The 15,376-nt window shown below is 40.3% G+C and overlaps 1 protein-coding gene across 2 annotated transcripts in view; it reads right to left on the bottom strand.

The window, feature by feature from the left end:
* Positions 1 to 13,683: 13,683 nt before the first annotated feature.
* LOC308091143 (rho GTPase-activating protein 26-like) overlaps positions 13,684 to 15,376 on the bottom strand; it is a 154,896-nt gene continuing 153,203 nt past the window's right edge. For both annotated transcript variants that reach the window (XM_080436523.1, XM_080436524.1), the window contains one exon: positions 13,684 to 13,804. In XM_080436523.1, the coding sequence (XP_080292649.1) occupies positions 13,716 to 13,804 (89 nt within the window). In that variant the 3' untranslated portion in view covers positions 13,684 to 13,715. The remainder of the gene's footprint in view (positions 13,805 to 15,376) is intronic.

The raw sequence follows: 15,376 nt of genomic DNA, 5'->3' as shown, positions 1-15,376 counted from the left end.
AGTTGACCTTCTATAAAGGACACTCTTCTGACTAAAAGCGCCTGTCTGTATATTTTTGCATTACAAAAATGGCAGTGTTCTGGATGCTTCTGTGGAGGTTCGCCACGCTTGGGACAAGCAGCTTTATGTTACGTCGCTGTCGGGCAGAAACCTTGTATCTCCATATTTCAACTATACTTCAAGCTTGAGCTTGTAGATCGGCTATTTTTGAATATATTTAAAGTATTGAGCATGTGACTAAATAACAACTACATTGGAACGCAGGTTCTTTTTTTTCATTTTCTGAAAAATAGCGGTTTTGGACGTACAAGGTTTCCATCCGACAGTGACAATAACCATGCTATAATAACCATATTACCTGAATGGCCGTGCATGTACATAATAACAACACAACACATATCCTGTGTGGTGGAAACTCTGTCTATTATCACCTGTTTTATTTCTTTGTTTGTTTTTGTTTTTATTTTTCTCCCCCTAAAGCAAAATATTTTTACATGAACATGACTTGTATATTTTCTGGTACATTTTCTCTGTTTGTTTGTTTGTTTGTTTGTTTTGTTTTGTTTGTTATTTTGTTCTCTTTGTCTTTTCAAACTAAGTGTTGAATTAAAGGCCTTGTGAAAGGGAGACAGTGAGCCATAGAAATATAGGACTTCAAATCAGGACCTTAAGAAATCCTTTCACAACATAGCGACGCTATTGAAGATGGATTTCTTGTTAAATAAAATTGCATATATATATATTACAAAAAAAATAATAAGACAAAAACAAACAAAAAAATATAGCTACAATATTTTCTGCAACTTTTGATTACCCTCGCCTAATCCGCTTTGATATGACTCATTTTAATCTTGGATCATTTTTGTACATTGAATGGAGTCGACAAAGTAAATATTTTTTATTTTTCTGTCGGTGGGTTTTCGTGTTTGATATAAGAAGAGACGGATCCCGTTAGACGTGCTATAGCGCCTACGTTTTTAGAACGTGTTTGAACATGTTTGTCTTGTAAAGTAAATGTAAATTCTATGAATCAACAGGGGGTGGGTGGGGGGGTTGTCTATATTATGAATGAAACACTGTGTTTTTCAAGTCGGGAAGGCGTGTCGACGGACTGAGGAAGATTATTTTGTATAGCATCCAGAGTGACCAAAGCAGAGAATTTATATCTATATCTATATATATATATTTATCATATATAATCTATGTATATGTATATGTATAGATATATATAAATAAAAGAGATAAGGAAACAAAAAGAAGTATTTTGAGTGAGTTACAAGATGACGTAGCACTTATTATCCAATGTTAAGTACTTCTGTTTATTGGAAAGGTATCTTTACGTAAAAAGGAACCCCTTGTACATTGCTGTGAGGATTTATCAGTCACTTAAGAGAAAAATGAAATAAAAAAAATGAAATAAAAAAAGTTGAAACTGTGTATCAAAGTGAATCTACCAGAGCCTGACAAATTGCACTACCCCCATACTGGTTGATAAAAGTCTATTTTATATTTAAAAATAAAACAAATAAACGTATATATATAAAAAAAATATAAAAAAAAGCTGCAGATATCTATAAAGATTCAAGGGCAGATCTTGTTTCACTGGTATATATGGCTTTCATTCTTGTCCCTTCTGTTCGTTATTTCAGTTATGTAAATGTAATCTGATGTAAGACACAAAAAAATGAAACAAAAATATATATAAAATGTCTATTTGTTTAAAAAAACAAAACAAAAAGCGAATAGTTTGTATTACTTCTGTATGACACTTCTGTAGTCCTTGTCCTTATTTTCACCTATTTGATTAAATGTTGAATTAAGTTGGTCTGTGTCAGTTCCTTTGGCTGGCTTTGCGTCGGAGAGACGCCGTTGATGTTCTGCCATCATTAGTAGAAAACGGGTGAAAAGCTTGTAGATCTGCTCATTTCACTGCAACTCACACAATCCTAGTACTTGAGTCAAAGTATAGATACTCCTAGTCAGAGACAGGCAGTATTTAAACACATGTATTTCAAATATCATTTTTTGTATTTTTGAGGGTTCGAGGCCTATAGGCTCGAAGCCTCTTTGCATCTCTTGGCTTTCACTATTATTGTTCCGCCGTTTTCGCAGTTCTGGCCTAACCGTGTGGTAACTTTTTACGAAAATCGGAAATATGGTAGAGGGCTATGCCAAACGGCCAAGGCACGAAACTCACAGCCATTGGCCAAAGGGTGGCGCTATAGCACTCAATTGAAAAATGACAACTTTGAACAGGTACAACTCATGCCCTGTTTGACCTACAGACATGAAACTTCAATACACACATGCGTCTCCTCATGCCTGACAACCTCCGTGGTCTGACTTTTGACCTCTCTCCCACCATTTTCAATTATATGAAAAGCAGTTAAAAAACTATCCTCCTGGGATTTTTGAGCAATCTGCACGAAACTTTCTACACATGTACTTTGGACCTATGATGACAAAACGTTAGTGGCAGATTGTCCATAAGTGAAAGAATGAAGCCTTTATGAGCCAAATTATTCGTCTGCTCCTATACATGCAGACTCACATTTGTTTGAAACTTTGCAGTAATGTAGAGGGTCATTCCAAATATCACTAAATCCAATCTTACTCCAATTGGTCGCTATAGCAATTTTTTGCATACGTCATGCCTCGTTTGGCCGACAGCCATGCAACTTGCTTACACATGTGCCTTGACTCATGAAGAACACATCTATCACTTTGACCAGTAAGCTCCGCCCTTAGATTGTCCGCAATTTTGAGCAGTTTGAAAAACACTTAAACCCAGGATTTTTTTGCAATTTGCGTGAAACTGTGTCATCTGTGTGAGCTCCTTTTTCACCAATTCAGGTCTGTTGGTCCAATGGCTTCTCCCTACAGCATCTGCCTTGTAATCACAAGGTCGTCGGTTCAAGCCTCACCTCATGCAGACTTTATTTAAATTGCATTGCACACAATATGACTGTTTCAATTAATACATGTGCAATTGTTAAAGATAACATGAAATGCTTATTTGAGAGTATGATCTTTCAATGTATGACGTACTTCATTGTGAAAATAGCCGATCTACAATCTCACAACTTTTTGGATAGCAACGCTTTGTGAGCTTGTAGATCGGCTACTTTTACTAGCTTTGGTACCGAGGAGACATCACATTTCTCTATTGGTAAATGCTTTGTGAGCCACTGATCTTAGTGTTAGTGAAACAGGGGCTCGGTTCATGGCAGAAGGCAAGAGTCTATGATCTTCAACAGACACCATCAGGCTGGATGAAGCCTTAGTTCAATCACTATTGATTTTCCGCCATATTGAGCAGTTTGAAAAACACTTAAACCCAGGATTTCTGAGTAATTTGCATGAAACTGTGTCATCTGTGTGAGCTCCTTTTCACCAGTTCAGGTCTGTTGGTCCAATAGCCTGGTTGTTAAAACATCTGTGTCTTTTTTTGGTGGGGTTGGCGAAAGGGCCTCTCTGTGTGGAGTTTGCATGTTCTCCCTGTGTTCCCCTAGGGTAGGTACCCTCACAAAAACATGCAGTAATCCTGGTCACTATACTGCCTCCCCCTGGCCAGCTGGGGCGCCTGATGGAGGGGAAAGGAACTGGTTGGAATAACGTGTTCCTTCCACACGCTACGTCCTACCAGGAAAACTCTCCCCTGTCAGGTGACAAGAAGGTCAGTTGGCTCTCATGCATTGAAGGAGGCATGAGCTCGGCCCTGGCCTCCCTAGGTTGGCAGAGGGAAGGTAGTGCCCAGGATTACATAGACAATTGGCACTGGGTGTAAAAAATAGGGTTACAAAATCGTGGGATAAAAATTTAAGGAAAAAAAACATCTGTGTCTTGATCACAAAGTCGCCGGGTCAAACCTCACCTCAGGCAGGTTACTTTTCAATTGCATCGCACAAAACATGACCGCATCAATTAATGCATGTGCAATTGTTAAAGATAACCTGAAATGCTTATTTGCAATTATGTTTTTACTATGTATGACAGACTTCATTGTGAACATAGCCGATCTACAATCACACAACTTTACGGATAGCAATGTGTTTCTGAGCTTGTAGATCGGCTACTTTCACTAGTTTCGGTTCCGAGGAGACATACAATTTCTCTATTGGTAAATGGTTTGTAAACTAGTGATCTTAGTGTTAGTGAAACAGGGGCTCGGTTCATGGCAGAAGGCAAGAGTCTATGATCTTCAACAGACACCGTCAGGCTGGATGGAGCCATAGCTCAATCACTAGTGTGACAGCCTGTGAGTCCGAAGGTTGAGAGTTCGATGTCTGTCTATGGCCAAGGGTTAAGGTGTCCATCAGTAATGTTCTCAACCCTGGATTGCTAGCCACAATCCCTCAGCACTCTGCTCAGCTGTTGAGAATGCTCATTTCATTGTTAGTTGCATGGGCTGCTTTGTCTCCAATCTATTCTGTTTCTACGTCTTATTGTGCTATTGTTGCATATCGCTTTTTGCCTTTCATGCCTCGAACCCGTTTATCGCTGCTTGCAGCTTTAATGTCATTTGTATTTGGCTGGGATGGAAACAAATTAGACGTATTGACACATTTTAAACATTTACACAGATTTGTACTGTAGAACAGTGGTTCTCAACCAGTGGTCCTTGAGGGGGTTCCAGGTGGTCCCCATGCTAAATGATGGAGAGTTGGTAACCAAATGGACCCTTATAGATCTTTAACTCTTGAGGGCGTAAAATGAAACCAAATGGACCCTTACGGGTCCATTTGGTTTCATTTTACGCCCTCAAGAGTTAAATTATTGTTAAACATCTACATTACTTAATTAAATAATTGTTATTTTGATCAACGTTTGCCTGTTATCTCTTCTATGGCACCACAGCAATACCGCATGGAATTGTGGACAAAATCGTATCCAGCGATGACAAAATATTCTAAGTCTTGGGTCTGAGAGTCTAAATCTCATCAAACGGTGGATCCGTGGCTCAAATGCCGAATAAATAATGGACCTTGTTATGAAAAGGGTTGAAAACCACTGCTGTAGAATAAATCAAAGAAAAGGACAAAAACAAAACACAATGTGAGATGCCACTTCTACACCGCCTCTGATTGGCTTAACCCACCCCCAGAACAAATTCAACTATGGGAGGCAGAGTAGGGCGGGTCTTGAGACAGACTTCATATCACCTTGCCTCAACTAGTGAATGTCCTTATGTATTAACCCATTAAGACCGGGAACACATCTGTGTCATTTTACATTTCTTTGGCTATTCAAAAATAGCAGCTATACAAGCTTGTAAATCTGCTATTTTTGTAAAAATCGTGAAAATGTGTGCAAATCTATGTTTTTTTAAAGCGAACATTTGTAACTGTCAAATGTCTCAACAAATGTCTTCGTTTTTCTGAAAAAACTTTTGTTGCTATATCAGTGGTGCTCAAACTTTTTCTTGTCAAGGACCACCCAAAATTATGTGCTTTTGGCCACCGATCCACATCAAAATGTTGTTCCAGGGACCCCCAGTTAAAAATTTTGTTTTAAAAAATATATATGTATTCAAAGATTTGCACAAAATGTTCAAGATTTTTCAAAAATAGCAGATCTACAAGCTCGTAGCGCGGCACTCTGTGCCACACTATGAAGTAGTGAAGTAGTAATCACATCACACCAGTCCTCCACAATCTTTCGAACATAGAATCGATTTCAAAATACTGCTCACCAGTGGCGTAAAGTAACTAAGTACATTTACTCAAGTACTGTACTTAAGTACAATTTTGAGGTACTTTTACTTTACTGGAGTATTTCTTTTTTCTTTTTTTTGTAACCAACTTTTTTGTTTTGTTTACTGGAGTATTTCCAATTGTCTATACTTTTACTCCACTACATCTCAGAGGCAAATATTGTACTTTTACTCCACTACAATTATTGTCTCCGCCAGGCCAAAAGGCATGGCCAGAGAGTATGTTTTACATGGTTTTACCCCCTGTCCGTCCGTCCGTCCGTCCGTCCGTGTGTGTGTCCTGTCCGTCCATTAGCAGCTAATCTCCGGCACCGTTGGCCTGTTATAGCGCCACCAGGAGGCCGATTTGTGCAAAACCCATTTTTTTACATTACTCCTACAGATTTTATCCAAACGTCATGCAAATTGGTACACAGTATCTCTATAGTCATGTGATCAACACGGATCTGTCCGATTTCCCATATTCCATCCTGATTGGCTAAGGTTGGCTTCCAAAGTTTGCAGGATTGGTCCGTTTTGAACAAAATGCCTCAAATGATGCACGCAGCTTGCAATTTCTGTGAAATTTCACACTCACATTCCCACTAGGTCGAGGAAGAAATGCCACCCTTTTCACATTGGCCTGTTATAGCGCCACCAGCAGGTCTAATTTAGCAAAACACATTTTTGGAACAAAATGCCTCAAATCATGAATGCAGTGTCCGATTGCCTTGAAAGGCCTAAGAATAAATGGCACCCTTTTCACATTGGCCTATTATAGCGCCACCAGGAGGCCACAATAACGTACCTGACCTGGCGGAGACCTGTGCTCCGAGGAGCACTTTTTCTAGTTTCTCCTATTTTCAAACGTTTTGGTACTTTGTACATTTTGATATCAATACTTTTGTATTTTTACTCAAGTAAATTTAGAATTCCAGACTTTTACTTGTAACAGAGTACTTCTACACTGCAGTATTGATACTTTTACTTAAGTAAAACATTTGAGTACTTTTTCCACCACTGCTGCTCACCAGGCCCTCAACAACCAAGCTCCCTGCTACCTCTCTGACCTCTTTCACCGCCGTTCACCCTTGTCCCCCTCAAAACCCACCTCTCCAGGCTTGCATTCCCCACCTAATTCTATTGCCCCTTTTGCCTTTTAATTTTAATGCGTAGTTTTTAGCCTTTTAACTAGTTATTCTCTCTGGTTCTGACCAGTATCATGGTCAGTATTATGTCAGTATCATGGTCAGTATCATGTCAGAATCATGTCAGTATCATGGTCAGTATCATGCAAGTATCATGGTCGGTATCATTGTAGGTATCATGTCAGTATCATGTCAGTCAGTATCATGCCAGTATCATGTCAGTATCATAACAGTATCATGTCAGTATCATGGTCAGTATCATGGTCAGTCAGTATCATGCCAGTATCATGGTCAGTATCATAACAGAATCATGTCAGTATCATTGTCAGTATCATGTCAGTATCATTGTCAGTATCATGTCAGTATCATTGTCAGTATCATGTCAGTATCATTGTCAGTATCATGGTCAGTATCATAACAGAATCATGTCAGTATCATGTCAGTATAATTGTCAGTATCATGTCAGTACAACAGTATCATGTCAGTATCACTATCATGTCAGTCAGTATCATGGTCAGTCAGTATCATGGTCAATGTGTTTTTGACAGTTTGGCATGTCCAACGGTATTTCCCTTTCCATCAGTAGTTTCGTGTTGATACTCATACTAAAAAGCCCCTTTCATTTCCTCTCCTAGTGCCGGGAATGGATCATTTCATAATATCCTTGTAAACATTTCCTATCCCTACACTTTTTTTGTTTTGAGACACTTTCATTTCCCAACTCTTTCCAATGTATTCATTGTTATCCAGTGGCTTAGGGGCTGAGCCCCCCTAAAGGTCTCATCCTACAATTGTCCATGCAGTGATGACAGCAGTGTGAGTATACAACTGATAAGATGCATCTGGATTTGTGTTGTTAGAATGCTATTTTAAACCTATTTTCAACGTGTAACCAACCTTCCAGGACAGGTTGCCTATACCCAGGGCCCGGAAAAATGTGGAAGTCAATCATAGACAATTATAATGGAATCTGACAAATCTGAAACATCTTGATCAGATGATCTCCACAAATAATGTCAACCGATTTGTGTGAGTTTTAGAGTGGTAGCAGAAAGTGTTTTTAAGAAAACAGGGGTGGAGGTTCTCCCTTGCCTTACTGGGGAGTGTGGGTGCATGGTTTCATCATCATCATCATCATCATCCTCACTGTATATAGCAGTGGTTCCAAAACCGGATTTTGGGGGGTCATAATTAGCTTAATGTGCAACATAGTCTTCTTACTAAACAGTAAACAAAGCAACATACAGTATAAGTGTATACAGGGTATCTTCACATTTCTAAAGTGACAATTTAAGGACTTTTTAATACCTCTAAAATAAAAACTAAACTAAATATATATACTAATAATGAGACCATTACTACGTCAAAAGTGACAAAGAAAAAAAATGGTCAAATATTGGCCAAATGGTCAAATATTACCTAATATCTACTGTGAGCTTGTAGATCGGCTATTTTCACAGTATTTATCTGCGGAACCGAGTAAAACAAAATGTAGCTACAATTCCAAGTGCTTGTCAGGGTGGGGGGGGGGGGTCCCCAGTTCAAATATGTTTATTTTGTGGGGTCGTGGCCAGAAAAGTTTGGGAACCCTTGGTATATAGGATGATGGCACCAACAATATTAAAAACACATTCTTAGGTCGCTCGGCTCCCTACCCACCACCACGGAGGTTGTGGGTTCTAACCCACCTTGGTGCCTCCGGCTTTGTCGGGCGTCTATGCGAACACGATTGGCCCGTGTTCGGGGGAGGGGGGAAGCCAGGTAGGGAGGGTGATAGACTGGTCATTGCACGTACTCCTACAGTACTCCTGTCAGTAGGGAGTGTTGGGCGGGAGGAGTGGGACGAAGGCCCTACATCCTCCCGGTGGGGGCTCCTCACTGGCAAGTGAGTCAGTAGGATACAACAGCAGTGGGAACACAGAAATGTGTGTGGGGAGGAATTAATTGGCGTAACGACTAAATTGGGGAGAAAAAGGGGGTAAAAAAATAATTGGCTACTCTAAATAATTTAGTGTAGTAGTCTTACAGTAATTATTAACCCTCGTAGGGTCTTCGTGTTTTAGTCACACCCAGTGAAATGAAAATTTTCACACAGGGCCTTCGGGTCAAAGTGACCCGAAGGCCCTGTGTGAAAATTTTCATTTTCATGAAAATGAAAATTTTCATTTTCATATCACATGTTTAGTACAGTAAATAAGGCAAATAGAAGAAGTTTCATAGAGAACAAAAAATGTTTACATACTTTTAATTCATGTTGAAAATGTTAAACCGGGTCAAAAGGACCCGAGGACCCTACGAGGGGAAACAAAAGAAAGGGAAAAAAAATAACTATAGATTCTCGCAGCAGATCGAGACAATCAAAGACAAGACCACAAGACACGGTGTAGCAGTAACAACATGTGTCTTTTAATTGGGCACAGCCTTGTTGATTCACTGAAACATCTGAGGGAATATTTAAGGTTGTAGATATACTGTAGATTTAAATGATACAAAAAAAAAACAACATCACATGGGCAAACTGAGATGCTAAAGAATTAAGTTAGTATGATAAAAAATACAAAATATAAAATGTCCATACTTCAAAAGCAAAATTATACCTTATCAAATGTCATATTTATTTACAAAGTCAATAATACCCTCCCCCCCCTCCCCCCCCAGAGAAAAAGGAATGTCGCCCTTTGAAAAAGTATCATAAATAAGAGCTTTTACATATGAACAGAAGTAGTCTAGTTTCACATTTAAAAGTATTTTTTCCCTATACCCTCCCATTTGATATAGCTGTTAAAGAAGAAAACAAATGTCATTCAATATTTTTTGTAAAAAAAAAAAAAAAAGATCGGGAAAACTGATTCTTCCAGACATGTTCACCAAGTAGGTCAAAGAGAGAGAGGAAAAAAATAATAATCAAATCAAATGATAATCGAACCAAGCTCAGAGGAAATCAAAAGAAAAGACATTCACAGGAGCCCCAAAACAACACCGGATCAATGTACAGATTCAAAATTCAGCCATCGGGAATCCTCAAGTCCCGGGAAGTGGGTTGTGCCTCAAGTCTGATTTATACATAGACAGTTGTGCACCGACAATAGAGCTCCACAAGCTCACATATGTGTCGCGCTGCAACGCATTCTGAGCTTTTAGATCCTCTATTTTTGGCACACAACCGAGTAATATAAACCAATTCATCGCATAATAACTAAATTGGGAGGGAAAAAAGGGGGTGGAATTTAAACTGTTAGATGATGGCCAGTTACCTGGCATTCTGCAGTACGTGTTTTGTAGGTTTTTTGCTGAAGTAATGTACAGTACATATCGTCTCTGTCGGGCGGAAACCTTGTATGTCCAAAACTGTTACTTTTCAGGATTCAAATTCTAAAATAGCAAAAGCAGCAGATCTACAAGCTCAGAACTCGAGCTTGTATATCTGCTGCTTTTGTGTGACGCTGTAGTATGATCAAGGTTGTTTCGCGTTAATTTACGAAAAAATACTATGTTAGACTATGGAGATGAGAGGTTTCTGCCTCCGACAACAACGATATGGCTCTAATGTTGCCCAGTGATGCTGGACATCAATTAGCTCTTTTCCACAACAAGAACTAAGTAAACTGTGCCGTGAAACATATTTCACAGGTTCTGGATTTGTTTGTTTCCATGTGCTACGGCTCGGCTTTCAGATAAGGTTCTCAAAACTTAAATTTGGGCCCTGGTCAGGATGTGGTACTAACACAACCCCCAAACTGTTTGTTAAATTGCAAAAAAAGTAGCCGATCTTTATAGCCAATAATTTATATGTTTTTAGTTTGTATTTTTAACGTACCTCCCCCCTTCTGATTATAATGGAAAAACGTTGGAAAGTTTCAGGTTATTATAAAAGGTTCCGCGTTGACCCTTCATAGTCGAAAAAGAGCCAAAATGTGTTTTCCTTTTCAAAGCCCAGAAGTCAACAGGCCTCTTCCAGCTCACAACGCATCGCACTGCGACACGTTGTGAGCTTGTCAATCGGTTATTTTTCTGCGAAAGCCTTCCCCAAAATAACATAAAAAATACACTAGTATAGAGCCCCGAGGGACTCCGGTCAACCATATGGGGTTTTAAGTGGCTAAAGACGGTGGGGCTGTGTCCACCAAGATGGTTTTTTTTCTTCTCCTGAGTGCAGCAGCGTATGTTTTGAATATAATGGGAGCGCCGCGTTTTTGGAAACACCCAGCAGCGCGGTGTATCGCTGACTGAGCCTTTATTTAGCGCTAGAGCGTTTCACGCGTGGCGTTTGTTCTCTGCTTGAAGCTGCTCAAAGCTTGAGCTGAAATATTTTTACAACTCGGGCGTCTGGAAGCGTTTTTAGGTGAGCGTTTTGGCGTTTTCCGTCGGGGGGGGTGTATTGGGCCTCAGTGGATACGGTCCCTTAACCTGCAGGGCCCTTAACCAAGCCGAGTTTTCAATGACTGCAGCAGGGCACATTTTAAATGTGCCGTAAGTGATATTCTTTTGGGTTAAAACTGAAAAGAAATTTGTTAAAAAGTTAAAGCTCTATATTATGATAGTAATCACTGCCCAGGGTGTTTGTTCAGTTACAGTCTCTATCTGTCCATCTCCAGTTCTTTAGTAAACAGGAAAATACATTTTTCAGGTGGGTTACACGTTTCATCCAATAAGGAGAGAGAACCCATTTATCAGCTTCAATGTTATAGTGTTCCAATTCCAATTTCATCAGCTCCTTTTTTGTTTTGTTTTATCACTTCCGATTTCACTTGTTTATCCTGTATCTCTCTCCTGATTGGATGAAATTGGTATCCAGAAATAAAATCTATTTTCGGTTTACCAAAAACCCGGAGAGACAGGGAGACCAATATAACTGAACAAATGAACTATATCAATGATTACTATCAGAATATAATATAATAAAAAAAGAATATCACTCACATGCCCTTTAACCTTATAGGGCTCAAGGCGGGTTTTCATTGACTGCAGCAGAGCACATTTTAAATGTCAGGTTATCACAAATACAGAGATGAAATGAACAAAGCTTCCAGTTGTAGAGCTGTCGTACTTAGCCATGAGCTTGCATCGTTCCCTCAAGAAGCCGCCATGGAAAATAATGTTTTTTTCTGGTTGCGCTGCAACAGTAAAAAAAAAAAATTACTTGAGGGGCTCATTCTATGTTGTGCGGCAAACACACAACTCGACCTTAGGCTTGGAAAGTTCTGATTGTTTGTTTTTAAAGTGTTCACGGTAACCGGGGGGGCTGCCAAGTGTCGGAGTTGCGAGACATTGACTGATTGATGCTGATCAATACAGATCAATACTGTCAAGCCTCGCTGTGTTCTGCTGTGACCTGGGGGGCCCTGCTGTTCAATGCTCGCACGTGACATTCTGCATGAGCGCCGACGATTAAGGTCAGATTATGCTTTGCGTGACAAAAGCGATGTCAAAACGACAACCGTGTGTTCAGGGATGCCATTCGCAGAGGGTTGTACGCACACCTCTGAAAAAAACAGTAAAATTGGCATTTACGCTTAATTTATGCTTTGGCGCACTGCGAAAATAGCGGACCTACAAGCTCACAAGGCGTCGCATTGTGAGCTATTTTCGCCGCACGGCGACCGTCGTGTGCAGAGAAGTAACGCATCAAGTCATACAACGCCGATCACCCGTCCACCGCACCTTTCCACACCCAAAGAACACAATTCCACATCATTTCAGTCAGTTTTACATTGCGGGTCTTCTTGATCAGGGGCTATATTCACGTGGCACACGGTGGTCTGGTGGTGATGAAGCAGCAACGCTCTGGAGTCCAGAAACCCTTAAGGCCACTTGCCCCCCCCCCCCCCCCCCCCCCTCGTTTAAACAGCCCACAGCAGTGGCAGTGCATCTTCACACAGTAAGCAAAACAAAACAAAAAGTGTTTAACCATGAGCCTGTTGTTCGCTTCCCTCTCTTTGGCTCTTCATTAGCCTCTTTCTCTCTCTCCTTCGCTCTCTCTCTCCTTCGCTCTCTCTCTCTCTCTCTCACACACACACACACACACAGACACAAGTATTACTATACTTTGAGTATATACAATTTTGAGGACGGCAATTTTATAAACAAAATTCGTACTTTTCTTTTTGGTCGCCATTTTTAAACCCCAAGCCGAAAATAGCAGATCCACCACCACACCACACGCTGTGACCCATTGTGAGCTTGTAGATTAACACTGGCACACAGCCAGGTATAAATCAGGTATAATAAACTCCAACCCTAACCCCTACACCTAACCTCTAAAATGCCTAATGCTAACCCCTAAATCTTATTTAATCATAAAAAACAACCATTTATCTTGTGTGAAAATCAGGGAAACGGTCCTCACAATGTCTAGTTCTGAAATTCTACTATGCTTGTGTGGAGACATTTGGCCCTCACACGTATAGTAATACAAGTGCACAACGGCACACACACACACACACACACACACACACACACATCTCTGTTCTATGCTAATTCCAATAAGAGTCTCGTCTTTTTTTGTTGTTGTTTTTTTCCAGTGCAACACAGTGATCTGTCCCCACTCCACTCCACACCACTCCAACTAGTCCACTCCACTCCCACCCAGTCCAGTCCAGTCCAGTCCCAATCCAGTCCAAAACAATCCCCAGTCAGTCCTATAGTTCCTACAGTATGTGGTGGAGTGGCAGTCCATTGCTTAGACCAGTGGTTCTCAAAGTGGGGGTCCAGGGGACCCTCGGGGTCCCTTGAGGAGGGGAGGTTCCAAATGGACCCTTTAACAGGTCTGTACTGTAACTCTGAGAGCGTACAAATAGAAAATTGGTTCCATTTGTATGCTCTCAGAGTTCCGGGGGGGGGGGGGGGGGGGGGTCCCCACTGGAGACCACTGGAGACTACACAAACTCCACATAGTTCTCTGGGATGAGCCCCATCCTCCCGTCCAGCGTCCCCTCCAGCCAGCCGGGCTCCCTCGACGGATGGACTGCAGAGGAAGAATCAGAATCAAAGAATCAGAATCATCTTTATTGTCATATCACAGGTTTACTTTACATTGTGCAAAATTCGTTTTTGTGCAAAAGCTCCATCCGTTTTTGGATTGTTTCCAGAAAGAGAAAGAAAAGAAAGAAGTGGGGGGAGAAAGGGCAAGGGAAGGAACAAAAGAAGGAATCAAAAAAGGAGACAACAAGGTATATCTACATATTTACACATATCCATCCAAACATTATTAGTGCATGAGGTGTATAAATAATGTGCGTGAGCACAGCAGCTGGTATACTGTATACTGTTCATGACATCAGTGCAAGAAGTATCAGTGTGTCGTACATGAGATTACAGCAGAGCCACAGACAGGGAGAGAGAAAGAGAAGATTAAGCATTACACCCTACACAGTAGTTCAATTCTGTCCATGACAACTGTTGTTTCTGTGAGGTCATTAATCTCTGCACAAACATGTGTTCTGCCGAAAATAGCCGTAAATCGTAAAGCTTGTAAATCGGCTATTTTCTGAGAATGTTCCCCGTCTCAAGCTGAATAAGTCATAAAGCTGGTAGATCATCGTACGATAAAGTATAAGATAGGGCTATAAGTGGCTACTGCTTGACACAGTTCCAGTGCCGTGTGAGCTGAGAACAGAGTCAAACGTATCAGTGAAGAATCAGCTCGTTGCATGAAAAGCAAATAGCCAGCTTCAGCACGGTTACCACAGAGTCACATCAAAGACAGGGAAAATAAAAAATCAAGATTGTTGCTGGAAAACACAAGATAAGGTGGGTGCTTTTGTCTGTGATCTTTTTTGTTTACTTTTTTCACTCCTAATGACTTTCAGTTTTGCTTTTACAATTGACAATGTCAAATTTTCAATACTTCCACAATAATTACATAAAAACTTTAGTTTGCAGATTTCGGTTATTATTACTAAACATACATACGTCAAACCCTATATTATACTCCACAAGCTCACAACGCATCGCAACGATGTGCTGTGCGCTTGTATATCTGCTCTTTTTTTTCTTTTTTTTTTATAAAAAAAAAAAAGAAATTGTGAAATGCATCTGCATGATGAATACTTTTAGTTTTGGTATTTTAAAGTATATTTTGATGCCAATACTTTTTTTGCACCAGAGCATTTCTACATTGTGGTATTGCTTCCTCTACTTAAAGCTGCACTACAGTATAACTTTCCTCTTCGACCCCGGATTTGAACCCTGGCTCCTCCGCAAGTGCCGAAATTGTTATCATTTAGCTAATAAGAGCCTGCCTGCTTGCTCTGGGGATACATTGAAACATTTGTGTCAAACCAGAAACAGGGATTATGTCAAAGGTCATGTCTCACCTAGACACAGTATCTAAATACGGGCCGACGGCTTGGAAAAAACTCCCATGACACCTAAGACAGGCAGGCAGCTTCTGTGGATAGCTTTAAAGCACAGCTCAAGACCTATTTCTTCACTCTTGCTTTTAGTTGATTTTTAAATCTCTGTGTTGTTATTCATGTATTCACTGTTTTGCCTGATTCACTGCCTTTTTTGCTATATATATTTTTTTGTTATGTTG

This window comes from Gymnoscopelus braueri, assembly GCF_963280865.1.
Source record: "Gymnoscopelus braueri genome assembly, chromosome: 8".
Classification (NCBI taxonomy): domain Eukaryota; kingdom Metazoa; phylum Chordata; class Actinopteri; order Myctophiformes; family Myctophidae; genus Gymnoscopelus; species Gymnoscopelus braueri.
This window is presented reverse-complemented; position numbering and strand designations above follow the sequence as displayed.